The sequence below is a fragment of the Muscardinus avellanarius genome (genome assembly GCF_963383645.1).
Source record: "Muscardinus avellanarius genome assembly, chromosome: 2".
NCBI lineage: Eukaryota > Metazoa > Chordata > Mammalia > Rodentia > Gliridae > Muscardinus > Muscardinus avellanarius.
Genome location: NC_137787.1, coordinates 64,123,959 through 64,139,401, shown reverse-complemented (window position 1 = coordinate 64,139,401; position 15,443 = coordinate 64,123,959). Strand labels below are relative to the sequence as shown.

At 40.4% G+C, this 15,443-nt stretch overlaps 1 protein-coding gene across 1 annotated transcript in view; it reads left to right on the top strand.

The window, feature by feature from the left end:
• The window catches only part of HAT1 (histone acetyltransferase 1), a gene marked incomplete at both ends in the record, with an annotated part of 112,050 nt that overhangs the window by 56,600 nt on the left and 40,007 nt on the right, over positions 1-15,443 (top strand). The window contains 1 exon segment of the mRNA XM_080689379.1: positions 8,324-8,444. Within this exon segment, the coding sequence (XP_080545505.1) occupies positions 8,324-8,444 (121 nt within the window).

Here is a 15,443-nt window from a genome sequence, read left to right as displayed (position 1 = left end):
GGGCTTTCTACCTCTGGGCTACACTATTTTATATTTTCAGACCTATTTTAATAATATATTCCCAGACCTATTTTATATTTTATTTGGAAACAGGATCCCACTAAGCTGCTGAGAGCCTCACTAAGTAGTAGCTGAGGCTATCTGCAAACCATAATCTCCCTGTCTCAGCCTCCCAAGTACTGGGATTACAAGTGTGCGCCACCATGTCTGGCTTTTTCTCCTCCTCCTCCTCCTCCTCCTCCTCCTCTTCCTCCTCCTCCTTTTTTTTGTGGTAATATGGGTGGAACTCAGGGGCCTTCTACCTTCGAGTTATACACCCAGACCTCTTTTATAATTTGTTTGGAAACAGTCATTAAGCTGCTGAGAGCCTCGCTAAGTAGCTGAGTCTGGCTTTGAGCCTGCATGATCTTTCTGTCTCAACCTCCCAATACTGGGATTACAAGTGTGTGCCACCATACCAGGCTGCCAGCTTCTTTTTAAATTTTTGATTTAAAAAAAAAATTGCAGCTGGGTGTGGTGGTACACGCTTATAATCCCAGCATTTGAGAGACTGAGACAGGGGTATCGTGGTTTGCAGACAACCTCAGCTACTACTTAGTGAGGCCCTTTGCAACTCAGTGAGACCCTGTTTCAAAAATAAAGAATAGCCAGGCATGGTGGCGCACACTTGTAATCTCAGCATTTGGGAGACTAAGACCAGAGGATTGCGGTTCACGAACAGCCTCAGCTACTTAGTGAGGCCCTCTGCAATTTAATGAGACCCTGTTTTATGTATTTTTATTTATTTATTTATTTATTTATTTATTTATTTATTTATTTTGTGGTACTAGAGGTGGAACCCAGAGGCTTTCTACCTCCGGGCTATACTCCCAGCCCTATTTTATATTTTATTTGAAACAGGGTCTTACTAAGTTGCTTGAAAGCCTCACTAAGTAGCTGAGGCTGGCTTTGAACCTGCGCGATCCTCCTGTCTCAGCCTCCCAAGCACAGGGATTACAAGCGTGCGCCACCACGCCCGGCTGAGACCATTATATAAAGAATAAAAAATAGGGCAGAGGGTGTAGATTGAAGGTGGAATGCGCCTTGGGTTCCATCCCCAGACCGGCCAAAAAAAAAAAGATAGGGTTGGGGTTGTAGTTTGGAGGTGGAATGCCCATCCCCCCAGTACTGCATAAACAAACAAATAAATAAACAAATATAAAAAAATAAAAAATTTTCAAGCCGAGCATGGTAATGCTTGTATTGTAATCTTAGTACTTGGAGCCTGAGACAGGAGGATTGCAGATTCATGGCCAGTGTCAACAACTTAGTGAGACCCTGTTTCAAAATAAAAAGTAAAATAGGCCTGGAGATTTACCTCACGTAGAATGCTCCTGGGTTCAATCCACAGTACCACCAAAACCAAATTTTTTTTTTTTAGATCTTATTAAAAGTTCAGCGGGTGTGGTATCACACACTTGTAATCTCAGTACTTGGGAGGCTGAGACAGGTGGATTCCAGGTTTGAGGACAGCTTCAGGAAGTACTGAGACTCATCAACCTAGTGAAACCCTGTTTCAAAATAAAAATAAAACAGGGCTGTGGATATAGCTCAGAGGTAGAATGCCTATGGGTTCAATCCCCAGTACCACACACAAAGAAAACCAAAATTGTTGCAGGAATAGTACAATGAACACTTTATAGCTTTTACCCATGTTCACCCTTTAATATTTAGCCAGATTGCTTTAATCAGTCTCTTCTTGTGTAAATATATTGTTGTTGTCAAACCATTTGATGGTAGGTTACAGATATATCTTAATCCTTTATCCCAAAACTCTTCATTATGTATCTCTTAAAAATAAGGACAGTAACCATTACAGAATTATCAAAGTTAAGGAAATTTAATTTTGATACAGTACTAATTTCGAAAATATAGTCTGTGTTTTAGGTTGTGCCAGTTGCTTTCTAGTAGTTCTTTGTGTGTGTGTGTCGTGGGACAGATATTGGGGATTGAACCCAGGGTCATTCTACCTCTGAGCTACACCCAGCCCTATTTTATTTTTATTTTGAAATGGTCTTGTTTGCCGGGCGTGGTGGCACACGCTTGTAATGCCAGCATTTGGGAGGCTGAGACCTGGAGGATTGCAGTTCGCGGACACCTCAGCTACTTAGTGAGGCCCTCTGCAACTCAGTGAGACCCGATTTCAAAATAAAGAAAAAATAGGGCAGGGGGTATAGCTCGGAGGTCAAATGCCCATGGGTTCCATCCCCAGACCCACAAAAAAAAAAAAAAAAAAAAAAGAAATGGTCTCGTTAGGTTGATGAGAGTCTTCTCAACTTGCGGAACCTGTAAGACTCAGCCTCCCAAGTACTGGGATTGCAAAAGAGTGCCACCATCACCATACCTGGCTTCTAGTTATATATATATATATTTGTGGTACTGGGGTTCTTGGAAGCCCTTCTACCTCCAGGCTACACTCCCAGACCTATTTTTTTTATATATATATTTTTATTTGAAAACAGGGTCTCTTAAGCCAGCGTGGCACGATCTTCCTGTCTCCGCCTCCCAAGCGCTGGAATTACAAGCGTGCGCCACCACGCCCGGCTAGTAATTTTTTTATAGCAATTTTTCCCCCATCCTGGATCCAGTTTGGAATCACATAGCATTTTTGTGTGTGTGTGCTGGGGAATGAACCCAGGGGCACTCCTAGCCTTATTTTACTCTTTGTTTAGGAACAGGGTCTTGTTAAATTGCTGAGAGCCTAACCAAGTTGTTGAGGCTGGCCTCGAATCTGCAGTTCTTCTGTCTCAGCCTCCCAAATGCCGGAATTATAGGCTTAATGCCACCACACCTGGCTTCACATTGCATTTATAATATGTCTTCAATATTTAATCTGAAATAATTCCTTAACCTTTCTTTGTTTTTCATGATAGACATTTTTTGTATAACATAGATGAATTTTACAGAACCGTCATTTTGTTTCTTATGAATTCAGATAATCTATATATTTTCTTTTTCTTTTTTGTCAGAACTGACGTTGGAACCCAGGGCCATTCTACCTCTGAGCTATGCCCTAGCCGTATTTTTTATTCTTTATTTTGAAACAGGCTCTCCTGAATTGCAAAGGGCCTAAGTAGCTGAGGCTGTTTGCGAACCTGGATCCTCCTGTCTCAGCCTCCCAAATACTGGGATTACAAATGTGCGCCACCACGCCTGGCTTATATATTTTCAGTACTATAAAGAAGTGGCCATGCCGGGTGTGGTGGTGCATGCTTGTAATCCCTGTACTTGGGAGGCTAAGACAGGAGGATCGCACAGGTTCGAAGCCAGCCTCTGCTGGCTTAAGAGACCCTGTTTCCAAATAAATATATAAAAAAATAGGTTTGGGAATGTAGTCCAGAGGTAGAAGGCCCCTGGTTTCCATCCCCAGTACCACCAAAAAAAAAAAAAAAAAAGAAAAAAAGAAGTGGCCTTGTGTTCTCTGTGTCACATCAGGAATCAGAAAGTGTATGATAACATTTTATCCTACTGTTGGCTAAGTTAACTTGGGTCATTTAGTTTAGAGGAGTTTGCTAGGTTTCCCTTTATAATGTTTTTCCCTTTGTATGTTTTAAGTAATATATGGGGAAATATTTTGAAATTGAAAATATCCTGTTTCCCATTAGAGTTCATCTAGTAATTTTGTATCCATTAATGATTCTTGCTTGAATCATCATTATTTATTAATTGGTATTCTGCTAGAAGAGAAAATTTTTCTTCCCCTTGTTTTTTTTTTTTATGTTAGAATAGATGCAAGAAAGCTGGGTGTTAATGGTAATATACCTATAATCCCAGTACTTGAGAAGCTGAATCAGGAGGTTCCCAGGTTAAAGACTGACTCAGCAACCTAGAAACTCACTGTTTCAAAACAAAAACTAAAAGGGCTGGAGATATAGCTCAGAAGTAGTACAGTGCCCCTGTACTACTTTAATCTCTAGTATCACTTAAACAAACAAACAAACAAACAAACTTGGATTCTTTTTTTTTTAACTTCAGCAAGTTTTATATAATTTCTTAGCAATAGTAATTGTGTGTGTGTATGTGGTACTGGGGATTGAATTCAGGGGACATTCTACCCCCAAATTGTACCCCTAGACTGATTTTTTTTAAAAAAAAATAGGGTCTCACAGCCAGGTGTGGTGGCACACACTTGCAATCCCAGTACTTGGGAAGTTGAGAAAGGAGGATCCGGGTTCGAGGCCAGCCTCAGCCACTTAGTGAAGCCATTTGCAACTTAATGAAACCTTATTTCAAAATAAGGAATAAGAAATCCGACTGGTAGTGTAGCTTGGAGGTAGAATGCATCTGGGTTCAATCCCCAGCACCCCCACACAAATAAAATAAAATGGAGTCTCACTAAATTGCCCTTGAATCTGTAATCCTCCTGTCTCAGTCTGCAAAGTACAGGGATTACAGGCATGCATCACCATGCTTTGCGGTTAGTGATACTAATTTGATGCCCATGTTATTGTAGATTTGGCAGTTGGCCATCAAATACTTAAAAAAAATTTTTTTTAATGTGGATCACATTGAAAATGGCATACATTCACACAGTGCTTGGTGCCCTTTCCCCCCTTCTCCTTTCCCCCTCTCAACAATGAGTTCCAGGTTGACCATATACAGGTTCACACTTACACACATATTCGGATGTAGCTCTTCCATTAGTCAACCTCAGCCTTCTTCCTCTCCTACCATTTCTTTCTAGCTTTGCTGAGATTTCCCCTCCATTATCTGGAGTCCCTCTGGTATCTCTAAAACTCCCTAGCTTGAGCATATTAGAGAAAACATATGTCCCTTCTCTTCCTGTGGCTGATCTCACTTAACATAATTTTCTCCAGGTCTTCCCATCTTCTTGCAAATGACACGATTTTGTTCTTTATTGCTGAGTAGAATTCCATTGTGTGTATTTCCCATAATCCATCAAATGCTTTAGAGTCCTTTTGATATGTCCTCAGTCATTTTGGTGATACTTTACTTTATGATTCAACAATATATTCCAGTTTCATCTTGTACTTTGCCTTTTCTTAACCAGTTTCCCAAGGAACCTTAGTTTGTTTAATTAGAGAAGGCCCTTTTGTTTTGTTTTGTTTTTTTGGTACTGGCTATTTAAGCCAAGGGTGTTCACCTCTGAGCTGCGTCTCCAGCCCCTTTTATTTTCTATTTTGAAACAGTCTTGCTAAATTGCTGAGGGTTTATAAGTTGCCCAGGTGAGCTTCGAACTTGTGATTCTTCTATGCCTCCCAAGTACTGGGATTACAGGGGTATGTCACCATGCCTGGCTGAGAATGATATTTAGAGACAGTAGACCTTTAAAAATATTTCTAGAGGACTGTGCTTTATTTTAACATCACTGTCATATTTTTTATTTATCATGTTTGTGTGTGTGTTACTGGGGATTGAACCCAAGGGCATTCTACCTCTGAGCAACACCCCCAGCCCTATTTTTAATTCTTTTTTTTTTTTTCAGTACTGGGGATGGAACCCAGGGGCATCCTACCTCTGAGCTACACCTCCAGACCTACTTTTTAATTCTTTATTTTGAAACAGGGTTTCACTGAGTTGCAGAGGGCCTCACTAAGTAGCTGAGGCTGGCTGTGAACCTAGATCCTCCTGTCTCTCAGTCCCCCAGATGCTGGGATTACAAGTGTGTGCCACCACGTCCGGCTAGTTCTTTATTTTGAAACAGGGTCTCATTAAGTTGTAAGGGGCCTCACTAATTAGTTGAGGTTGGCTGCAAACCTGTAATCTTCCTCTCTTAGTCTCCCAAGTACTGAGATTACAAGCATGTGCCACCATGCCTGCCTGGCTCTTACCATGCTTTTAAATTGACAAATGTCTCTTTATGGAACTGATTTTCTAGGAATTTCTCCTTACATCATTTAAGCATTTCCTATACTTTCTTATTTATTTATTTATTTATTTATTTATTTATTTATTTATTTATTTATTTGGTGGTACTGGGGTTCCTGGAAGCCCTTCTACCTCTGGGCTACACTCCCAGACCTATTTTTACATTTTTATTTGGAAACAGGGTCTCCTAAGCTAGCGCGCGCGGCTGGCTTCGAACCTACGCGATCCTCCTGTCTCTGCCTCCCAAGCGCGGGGATTACAAGCGTGCGCCACCACGCCCGGCCTTTCTGTACTTTTAAATATTAAAATTGTATGTATATAGACTTGTCAAATTTTACTTTTCATGTTTTAAACAGGTTTCATATTTATTTATTTATTTACTTATTTATTTATTTATTTTTGGTGGTACTGGAGTTCCTGGAAGCCCTTCTACTTCTGGGCTACAGTCCCAGACCTATTTTTTACTTTTTTATTTTTGGAAACAGGATCTCTTAAGCCAGCGCGGCTGGCTTCGAACCTCTGCGATCCTCCTGTCTCTGCCTCCCAAGCGCGGAGATTACAAGCGTGCGCTACCACGCCCAGCAACAGGTTTCTTATTAGTATAGAAATATTTTCTCTTTGGATTTCTATCCTTTTTTTTTTTTTTTTTTTTTTTTTGGTACTGGGGATGGAACCCAGGGGCATTCTACCTCCTAACTACACCCCCAGCCCTATTTTTTATTCTTTATTTTGAAACAGGGTCTCACTAAGTTGCAGGGGAGGGTGGCCCTCACTAAATAACTGAGACTGGCCATGAACCTGCACTCTTCCTTTCTCAGTCTCCCAAGTACTAGGATCCCCAGTTTTTAATTCTCAGTAACACACACACACACACACACTTCCTCCCTCTCCCCCCCCTTCTCTCCTAGTGCAGGTAGTGTAGTTTAGTGGTAGAGCACTTGCCTCGCTTTCATGAGGCTCTGGATTCATTCCACAGCACTGCCAAAAAAGAAAAAATCCTTTCCAGTGGTACATTAGTGGATAAAGGTCTAGTTTTATAGATATTGCTACTTAGTGAAAATCAGAAACAAAACAAAACAAAAAAAACCCCAGCTTTATTGAGATATAATTACATAATTATATTATTTACTCAAAACGTACAATCCAGTGCTTTTTAGTAGTTTCAGATATATGACCATTACGATTAATTTTAGAATGTTTTTATTATTTATCCTGGATATTTTAGAATTTACTTTCTCTTCATTATTTATTTATTTTGTTTGTTTGTTTTGTTTTCGGTGGTACTAGGGTTCCTGGAAACCCTCTACCTCTGGGCTACACTCCCAGACCTATTTTATATTTTTATTTGGAAACAGGTTCTCTTAAGCCAGCAAGGCTGGCTTTGAACCTGCGCGATCCTCCTGTCTCCACTTCCCAAGCAGGGGATTATAAGCTGGAGCCACCACGCCCAGCTATTTATTTTTTTGTGGTACTTGGGGTGGAACCCAGGGGCTTTTCTACCTCCAGGCTATACTCCCAGACCTTTTTTATACTTTATTTGGAAACAAGGTCTCACTAAGTAGCTGAGGCTGGCTTCTAACCTGTGTGATCCTCCTGTCTCAGCCTCCCAAGCACTGGGATTACAAGCATATGCCACCACGCCCGGTTCTCTCTTTGCTGTTTAGAAGACTCTCTTTAAGCTGGCAAAAAGGAATAATAAAGCTATATAGTAGCAGGAAAAATTTGCAGTTCCAGATCTGTTCTCTTTTTAAGTATAGTTAGGTCCTATCACTGCTTTCAGCAGCTGCAAATGTTAAGTGACAGAAGCAAGTAGTAAGTTAATGAGAATTGTGTAGGCTAGGTTATATCTGTTTGCCTAGCCAAATCCTAGTTTAACTCTACTTGTCTCATTTGAAATGCTTTTTAGTTGGGTGTGGTGGTACATGCTTGTAATCTCAGCATTTGGGAGACTGAGGCTGGAGGTTCAAAGCCAGCCTCAGCAATTTAAGGTCATACAGTAACCTAGCAAAACACCTTTTCAAAATTAAAAAGGCTGGGGGTGTAACTTGGAGGTAAAATATCCCTGGGTTCAATCCCCAGTACAAAACCAAAAAAAGCCTTCTAATAATACTAGTAGTAGCAGTATAGCAGGCCCAATACTAGTAGTAATAATAAATGAAATTTATTGAGTGAGTATACACTGTGCCAGTTAAGGTTATAATTGATTTTCCTGTATTAACTTATTCATTTTAATCCAAGCAACATTCCTCAGTTAGACACCATTATTCTGTTTTATAGATGAAAACTGAAGCATAGTTTTATTGCTAATGTTTGTTTCTATTTCTTTAACTAAAGAGTGGTTTAAAAAATCTTAAATTTGCCCATTAATTTAAATTTGTTTATGAAAGGTCAATAGTTTTTAATGACTGCAAAAAAATCATCTTGATTATTTGCTAATTTTTTCCTCTTGTTTCAGTGAAACTGCTTTTGGTTACAAGGGTCTAAAGATCCTGTTATATTATATTGCTGGTAGTCTTTCAACCATGTTCCGTGTTGAATATGCATCTAAAGTTGATGAGAACTTTGACTGTGTAGAGGTAAGACAAAAATTTGTTTATTTTTAACTTTTCCAGTTGAGTTTAAGACCGCTTTTTAAATTTAAATGTTTGAGAGAGAAGAGTTCTATAATAAAGTAGTTTTAAAATCACTTATTTAGCTGGGCGTGGTGGTACACACTTGTAATCCCAGAGTTCAGGAGGCAAAGACTGGGAATCAGGATCATGGTTTGTGGGAAGCCCAGCTACTTTGCAACTCAGTGAGTTGTTTCAAAATAAAGAATAAAAAGTAGGGATGGGGGTGTAGCTCGGAGGTAGAATGGCCCTGGGTTCCATCCCCAGTACTGCAAAAAAAAAAAAAAAAAATAATAATAATCAGTTTTTAGTTGTAGGGATATTTATCTCCTTGTCATTTCAGTTTACCCTGTGATCATGATTCTTAGCATGTTCCTTTTCTGGGTGGTCCTTCATTATAAAAACCTTCATTTTAAACCAGGCGAGGTGGTGCCCACTTGTAATCCTAGTACTTGGGAGGCTGAGACAGGAGGATCATGCAGATTTGAAGCCAGCCTCAGGTATTTAGGCTCTCAGCAATGTAGACTTTGTTGGCAAATAAAATATAAAATAGATCTAGGAGTGTAACCCAGAGGTAGAAAGCCCTTGGGTTCCAACCCCAGTACCACAAAACAAACAACAAAAAACAAAACATTTTAGCCAAGCATGCTGGTGCAAATCTATAATCCCAGTACTTGGGAAACAGACAGGAAGATCACAGGTTCAAGGACAGTCTCAGGAATTTAGATGCTTTCTCAACATAAGAAATGAAAAAGGAAGCCAGGCATGGTGGTGCACACTTGTAATCCCAGCATTTGGGAGGCTGAGACAGGAGGATTGCACAGATTCAAAGCCAGCCTCAGATGCTTAGTGAGGCCCTTTACAATTCAGTGAGACCCTGTTTCAAAATAAAGAATAAAAAAAAAATAGGGCTGGGTGTCACTGGGAGGTAAAATGCCCCGGTTCCATCCCCAGTACCCCCCACCCCAAAAAAAAAAAGAAATGAAAAAGGGCTGAGGGTATAGCCCAGAGGTTGAAAGAGCCTTAGTTCAATCCCCAGTGCCAAAAAAGAAAGAAACCAAATTTCACTGTTAGGATCAGAGTTTTACTTACCAACTTTTGCTTTTATTATAAATGTGAGAATTAATTTTTTTTTCCTGAAATCAAAAAGAGAGGAAAATATCTCAATTTTCTGCTTTTACTTCATATTTAATTTCTTTAAAAATACTTTTGCCAGTTGGGTGTGGAGGTACACGCATGTAATCCCAGAGGATCACGCTTTGCGGACAGCCTCAGCTCCGCAACTTAGTGAGACCCTGTTTCAAAATAAAGAATAAAAATAGGGCAGGGGGTATATGTAGCTTGGAGGTCAAATGCCCTTGGGTTCCATCCCTAGACCCCCCCAAAAAAACCCAAAAAACTTCGCTACTTTTTTTTTTTTGTGTGTGTGTGTGTATGGCCCTGGGATTGAACACAGGGGTATTCTACCCCTGAGCTACATTCTCACTCCTATTTTTAAATTTTTTCTTTTGAAACAGGGTCTCATTAAGTTGGAGAACACCTCAGTAAGTTGCTGAGGCTGGTCTTGAACATTTATTTATTTATTTATTTATTTATTTTGCTGGTTTGGCGATGGAAGCCAGGGGCATTCTACCTCTGACTGACACCCCCAGCCCTATTTGTTATTCTTTATTTTGAAACAGGGTCTCATTGAGTTCAAAGGGCTGTCCTCGAACTGCGATCCACTTGTTTCCACCTCCCAAATGCTGGGATTATAAGTGTGCGCTACCACACCCAGCTCTCCTGCTACATTTCTAATCCTACAATTTTACTTATGTACTCTGTCATGAACATGGAAAATTAAGATGATTATAATTATAAAACCGTGTGAAATGAGTTTCAAAAGGGGGTAAGGCAAAAAGAGAGGTCAAAATATATGTGTCGGTGCTTCGCTGAATAATGTGCACCCCAAAAGTTATCCGGGTCCTAATCTCTGGTACCTGTGAATATTATATCCCCAAAAAGCACTTTGCAGATGTGATTAAGAATTTTCATACTATTTTGAAATATCTGAACGGGTGCTAAATATAGCCACATCTGTCCTTATATGTGGGTGGCAGCTAGAAGAGGAAAATGCATTGTGACCACAGAAACGGAGTGATTTGATCACAACCTAAAGAATGCTTAGTGAGGTAGGTGTGGTTGTGCATGTTTGTAATCCCAGTACTTGGGAGGCCGGGACAGGAGGATCTTGGATTCCTGGCCAGCCTCAGTTACCTAGGCCCTCTGCAACTTAGATCCTGTTTCAAAATAAAGAATAAAAAATAGGGTTGGGAGTTTAGCTCAGAGGCAAAATGCCACTGGGTTCAATCCCTAGTACCACAAACACACACACACAAAAGATAAAGAAAAATAGGGCTAGGGGTGTAGCTTTGAGGTAGAATACTCTTGGGTTCAATTACCAGTACCACACACACAAAAAAAGGCACTGCTGGTTACAGCTCAGGATGAAGGTAGAAGTGTGGGAAAGAAAGCCAGCATTATCATAGAGAATCTATATGTTATAATTTTGGTAGAAATATATATATTTTTTTGGTACAGGGGCATTCTACCTCTGAGTTAAAACCGCAGTCCTATTTTTTTTTTTAAATTCTTTTATTTTGAAACAGGGTTTCACCACGTAGATGGTCTTACCAAGTTGGCAAATCTGTGATCCTCTTATCTCAGCCTTCCAAGTACTGGGATTACAAGTAGGTGCCACTATACCTGGCATAAATATAAAATTTATTTATTTTTTTGATTTTTGGTCCTGGAGATGGAACCCAGGGACATTCTACCCCTGAGCTATACTCCTACCCTATTTTATTTATTAATTATGAAACAGTCTCACTAAGTTGCCAAGGGCTTCCCTAAGTTGCTGAGGCTGGCAGCAAATCTTGGATACTCCTGTCTCAGCCTCCCAAGTACTGGGATTACAAGCATGCACCACCATACATGGCTAGAAATATAAAATTTAAAGGAGCCTTTGTGAGGGCTCATAGGAAAACAAACTTGTGTTTGAAAACTGAAATAAAGGAGAGCGTTGTTATGTAGTGGCAGAAAGCCTATCTGAATTGTATTCTGTAGTTATAATGAAAGAAACTTGTAAGCACTAAATTTGATTATTTAGCTGAGACTTATTTATTTATTTATTTATTGGTACTGAGGATTAAACCCAGGGGCATTCTACCTCTGAGCTACACCCCAAGCCCTATTTTTTTTCCCTTTGTTTTGAAATAGGGTCTCACTACTTAGCTTCACTAAGTAGCTGAGGCTGACCATGAACATGTGGTCCTTCTATCTTAGACTCCCAAGTACTGGCATTACAAGTATGCACCACTATGCCTGACTTTAGCTGAGATTTCTAGACTGATTTCTGGGTACTTCTAATAAAATGTGAGAGGAAAGAGATAAGTTGAGGGAAGAATTAGTAAGCAGAAAGAATCTAGGACTTGGTTTGGGAAATTTTCAGGCTATTCAGATTTCAGAAGATACTAAAAAAGCCGGGCGTGGTGGCACATGCTTGTAATCCCAGCACTTGGGAGGCTGAGACAGGAGGATTGCACAGTTTCGAAGCCAGCCTCAGCTACTTAGTGAGGCCCTCTGCAACTTAGTGAGACCGTTTCAAAATAAAGAATACAGCTGGGCATGGTGGCGCACACTTGTAATCCCAGCGCTTAGGAGGCTGAGGCAGGAGGATCTCATAGGTTCGAAGCCAGCCTCAGCTACTGAGTGAGGCTCTCAGCAACTTAGTGAGACCCTGTTTCTAAATAAAGTATAAAATAGGTCTGGGAGTATAGCCTGGAGGTAGAAAAAGCTCCTGGGTTCCACCCTCATTCCCACCAAACAAAACAATAACAACATAAAGAAATGCTAAAATTAGGAAATTAACTGTCAGAAAAGTATATTCTAAAGAGAAAACCAAGGGTGTGGCATGATAACCTTTTGCTAATGCTGAAGAGAATAGGCATGTGACTCATGAATCTTCTCAGTCATCTTAGCAAAAGTAGACCCCTAAAATTGGTGTTTTGAGACTCAAAACTGCCAAGTCCAGTTTAGAGTGACAGAACAAAATAGAAGGCTGATGATTGCCCCGAATTTCATAGGCAGAAAACACACCAATGAAAGGTCTCGGCTGTAAACATGAGCTACTCTTTACATCTCCCCTCCCCCAGTACTGGAGATGGAACCCAGGGACGTTTTACTCTGTACACCTCCAGCCCTTTTTTTGTTTATGGCTGTTGAAGCAGGGTCTTGCCAGGTAGTTGAGAGTCTCATTAAATTGGCTTATCTCAAAACTGAGACCTTCCTGTCTCAGGCCTCCCAAAGTGGTTTTACAGGCGCGTGCCACCATGTCTTGACTAAACATATGATACTCTTCAAGAAAAAGGAAGAGTGATTCTGATGGTAGAGCTGCCAGCTACAGTTCTTGAACCCTAATGGAATTTTGAAGTTATTGGGTACCACTGACTTCTTTCCTTTTTTTTCTTCCTTTTGGGTTAAGAAAATCAGTGTTGTTCTTCTCCTGTGCTATCATTGTATTTTGGAAGTAATAATGTTTTCTAGCTTCAAAAATAGGAAGGAATTTTTTCTTTTTCTTTTTGGTGATACTGCAGTTGGAACCCAGAGGCTTCCTACCTCCAGGCTATACTCCCAGACCTATTTTATATTTTATTTGGAAACAGGGTCTCACCAAGTTGCTGAGAGCCTCTGCTTCGAACATGTGCGATCCTTCTGTCTCAGCCTCCCAAGCGCGGGGATTACAAGTGTGCGCCACCATGCCCAGCTCTGATCTAGAGAATTTACATGATATTTGTGACTCAAGTTGATGTTTGTTTGTTTGTTTGTTTGTTTGTTTGCTTGTTTTTTTGGTGTGTGTTACTGGGGGTGGAACTCAGGGCCTTCTTCCTCCAGGGTAACACCCCAGCCCCATTTTTTTTTTTTAAATTTAGAAATGGGCTTGATAGAGCTGGGCGTGGTGGTGCATGCTTGTAAACCCCACGCTTGGGAGGTGGAGACAGGAGGTTCGAAGTCAGCCACGCTGGCTTAAGAGACCCTGTTTCCAAATAAAAAAAGTATAAACTAGGTCTGGGAGTATAGCCCGGAGGTAGAAGGGTTCCATCCCCAGTACCAACAAAACAAAACAAAAAAAAGAAGTGGGTCTTGATAAGTTGTTGAGGCTGTCTTCAAACCTGGGATACTCCTACTTTAGCCTCCCAAGTATTGGGGTTACAGGCATGTGCCACCATGCCTGACAAAGCTAATAATATTTAAATGAGGTTTTGGACTAATCTATGGATAAAAATAATATATTGATAAGTTTAGTGTAATCATGTATAACATGAATTATACATACAGCATAAAAGGTCCAAAATAGTCTGTCTGTCTGTCTGTCTGTCTGTCTGTCTGTCTGTCTTTCTTTCTTTCTTTCTTTCTTTCTTTCTTTCTTTCTTTCTTTCTTTCTTTCTTTCTTTCTTGGTACTGGGGATGGAACCCAGGGTCATTCTACCTCTGAGCTACACCCTCAGCCCTATTTTTATTTTTTATTTTGAAACAGGGTCTCACTGAGTTGCAAAGGGCCTCACTAAGTAGCTGAGGTTGTCAGTGAACCTCGATCCTCCTGTCACAGCCTCCCAAGTACTGGGATTGCAAGCGTGGATTAGATCGTAAGTCCTCTAGACCTAGTACCACATCCAGCTAAAATTTTAATTTTTTAATTGACCCATAACAAGTGTGCATATTTATGTAGAGTACAGTGTGATATTTCAGTACATTATATACTGTGTAATGATCAGACCAAAGTATTTGGCATGTTTATCACCTCAAATATTTATCATGAAATAGTCTCATATTTATTATTCAACGTTAGTGTTAGAAATATTTTGAGTAGTACTTGGTTTTTTGTTTGCTTTAAGTTCCTAACCATGTGTGAAATTGCTAAACTTGCCAGATAAATAATGTATAACTGCAGTTAATAGTGTGTGCTCTTGGATTTTTCTTTTTTCTTTTTTTTTTTTTTTTGTACTGCATACTGAACCCAATAGCTGTACCCCCAGCCCTAATTTCTTTATTTATTTGTAATACTAGGGATTGAACTCAGGGACATTCTATCTCTGAGCGACACTCCCAGCCCTACTTTTTATTCTTTATTTTGAAACAGGGTCTTACTAAGTTGCAGAGGGCCTCACTAAGTAGCTGAGGCTGGCTGCGGATCTGTGATCCTCCAGTCTTAGCCTCCCTAGTGCTGGCATTACAGGTGTGTGCCACCATGTCTGGCTTGTTCCTTGAAAAGTTAAAAAATTTTGCATATACAAAAGTGATTGTGGAGCCAGGCATGGTGGTGCATGCTCATAATCCCAGCATTTGGGAGTCTGAGACAGGAGGATTGCAATTTGTGGGCAAGCTTAGCTACTTAGGCCCTTACAACTCAGTGAGATCCGATTTCAAAAATAAAGAATAGAGTCCTGCCCAGCGCCCTAGCGGAGGGAGGCGGGCCAGGCAGCCCGGCCACCCCCAGAGGCACGTGGCCTGTGCGATGATTGCTGAGTGCCTGGGCCGGCGAGGCGGCTGAAGGACTTTAGCAATGAACACCTCAGCTGATTCCGTGTCTTGGCCATGGTGAACACTGCTGCAATGAACAAGCCAGTACAGCCCTGTTTTTTCTTTCAAATTATTTTTCTTTAACACCTTAGCATGCACGCTGTACAATCAAAAAATGAACATTTGGAAGATAAAAATTCACAAACATCTACAACTAATCAGATTCTCAATGCTGAAGACGGTAAGACAACGGTCCATTTAGAGGAAGCCATGCCACAGAAAACATCGAGCTCACATATTTCTTGTCTTCCACAAGGAAAAGTGAATGAAATAATTACAAATGGTGGTACTGGGGTTCCTGGAAACCCTTCTACCTCCAGGCTACACTCTCAGATCTAATTTATATTT